The sequence below is a fragment of the Poecilia reticulata genome, linkage group LG16 (assembly GCF_000633615.1).
Source record: "Poecilia reticulata strain Guanapo linkage group LG16, Guppy_female_1.0+MT, whole genome shotgun sequence".
NCBI classification, from domain to species: Eukaryota; Metazoa; Chordata; class Actinopteri; order Cyprinodontiformes; family Poeciliidae; genus Poecilia; species Poecilia reticulata.
Window position 1 is genome coordinate 4,901,350 of NC_024346.1, and position 2,560 is coordinate 4,903,909.

Here is a 2,560-nt window from a genome sequence, read left to right on the forward strand (position 1 = left end):
GGACAGGGTTCTAACTCTCTGTGAAGTGGAGGTCTACGGATACCGTGCCCCAACTGGTGAGAATCCTTTGAAACATATTTGATCATATTTTTATCAGTCAAGTCAGGTTTGTCAGTGAGAGCCACTGACTTCATTGATTAGACCAAATTAACCCAGGTATACTTCAATGAAGAGTGCTCACTGTACATCTTGTAACTTTTGAGGTTTAAATCCTAACTCTTAGGATTTAGTAAGTCAATTAATTATACGTGACTTCTGTCAGCTTCAAAGAGAAGTTACTATTGAAACAAAGAAATCCCTGTTCGTTATGTAAGATTCAAACCAGTTGAGTGCTGGACCGGAGAGTCTGACCCAACTTTCCAGTTGTTTCAGTAATGTTGCACTGATGTCCAACAGAACCAGCACTGTGATTCTTCCATAGTCTGCATTTATGTGGATGTCATTAACCACTTTGACTAGGACAATCTCAGTACTGTGGTGAGGATAGAAACTGCACTGAAAGACATTAAAGTGGTTGGTTATTGTTAGGAAACTCGTTAACTGTTGAAACAATGCTTTTTCAATGATTTTGCTAATGAGTGGAAGGATGGAGATTGAAAATTTTTTGAAAATGTTATCTTCCAACTAATATTTAAAACTGCAATCATACAACATATAGAACAAAAAATGTGTTTAGCTATAACCATGAAAAGTATCATATCCAAATCTTTTTTTTTTTTTTGGTGCCAAAATCCTAAACAAATCTATATCTAGGAGTGTGAGAATCCTTGTTAAATGACATCTTAACTAAAACTCTGAGGTGTGAGACGTTTAACTGAAGTCCTACAAGGGGTGCCGGTTTTAAGGTTTTTATCTTTTATTACCTTTTTTTTTCTTTTTCTTTAAAAAAAAATCTCTTTGTCTTTCTAACTGTTTATTCAATGTCACATGTCCTTACAAAAAGCAGTGTGGCGGCACAGAAAGTAGAAAGGTATTTATTTTCTCTAGCAAATTCTCTGTCAATCCTATGCTTATATGAAAATAACAAGTTTCGGTTTTGCAAATTTCTAAATACCAAATTAACTACTTGAACAAACAAAAACAAATAAAATCTATAAAACTATGTAATTGTCAAAATGTACATAGGTAGAGCATAGACGATGTATGACAGCTGACATTTAAAATTTTGTTTTGCAGAAGAAAATGTGGCAGTTTATGGAAAAGCTTCACAGTCAACAATTTATTCTGGAGCCATCGCCTACAATGCTATCGATGGGTATCGTGAAGGCCGCTTCAGCCAGGGTTCCTGCAGTGCCACAAATAATACCTTTAACCCCTGGTGGAGACTGGACCTGGGAAGAACCCATAAAGTGTTCAATATTAACATAACCAATCGGGTAGAATATCCCACTCGAATTAACGGAGCTGAAATTCGTATTGGAGATTCACTTGATAACAAAGGAAATAACAATCCCAGGTAGTTTACAGCCATTTTATAAAGACACTGAATGCAAATAAAACATGTTGTTGAAAGCAACATTAATTTCTCATGATTATTTTTGCTAAGTTGTTAATTAATGTATCTTTAAATATGTCCTGAAATCTTAAATCTTCTTTCCTCTGACAGGTGTGCTGTGATCTCAACCATCGCTCCAGGTTTTACTGAAACCTTTCAGTGCAACGGCATGGATGGTCGATACATCAACGTTGTCATACCTGGAAGAAATGAGTATCTCACACTGTGTGAGGTGGAAGTGTACGCATCTAGACTGGATTAAAGTTTTCATGACAACACTGTGGTTTAAAGTTAAAGCTGAATGGATAATTTTGACCACTAGAGGGTGTTAAAAAACTTGTGAATATCTGATTGTATTGAAAACCAAAATAAAACTCACTAAGGGGAAAGCAGTTCTGAGCTGGGGTCAGCCTCTGGTGAACCAATAACGTGTTTTTGGGAAACTGTCGTACGCTTGATGGGTCTGATTTTGTAAGATAAGCAACAACTGGAGACTACAGATAGAAAAACAAGTAAAGAAAGAGCAGTAAACTTATTAATCGATTTAAAATGAAGAGCTATAATGTCTAACTCTTGAAAATCTTCTTTTGAACAGAATTTGTCCTACTGATTATCTATAATGATTCATCTTAGTACAAGATCTCCTAAAGGAGCTCTCATAACCAAACAGGATTTGACATTTTAATGGGAGTTGACATAATAAATTATTTGCCCACTTGTAAATTAATTTCTAGTTCTGCCACTGTTTAACAGTGCATTGCTGCTTATCATCTTTCTTTTCATTTTCTTCAAGGAAAGGAAAGATTATTCACTTCCTTATTATGCAAATATTTGCAAAAATCACAGCATCAGTCTCTGGTGCCATTTTGTTTTTCATTTTTCCTTTCCTTCAAGTCCATTCACTGTGCTTCACTTCCTTATTATGCAAATAAAGCCTCCAGTGTCATTTTGTTTTCCCCGCAGAAATGTATGAAATGTTGCTGATTGTTGTATTTTTTCTGTCAGAAAATCAAATGTGTCTGCAATGGATTTTGGTTTTTGATTAGGACAAATAAACACATTACT

General features: G+C 35.2%; 1 protein-coding gene across 2 annotated transcripts in view; it reads left to right on the plus strand.

Moving 5' to 3' along the window:
* Positions 1-2,270, plus strand: part of LOC103477659 (fucolectin-7-like) — a 23,367-nt gene extending 21,097 nt beyond the window's left edge. The window contains exons 5-6 of one of the 2 annotated variants that reach the window (XM_008430915.1): positions 1,177-1,456; positions 1,607-2,270. In XM_008430915.1, coding sequence (XP_008429137.1) covers positions 1,177-1,456; positions 1,607-1,757 — 431 coding nt within the window. In that variant the 3' untranslated portion in view covers positions 1,758-2,270. The remainder of the gene's footprint in view (positions 1-1,176; positions 1,457-1,606) is intronic. The other variant, XM_008430916.1, reaches the window with a different exon arrangement.
* Positions 2,271-2,560: the final 290 nt, after the last annotated feature.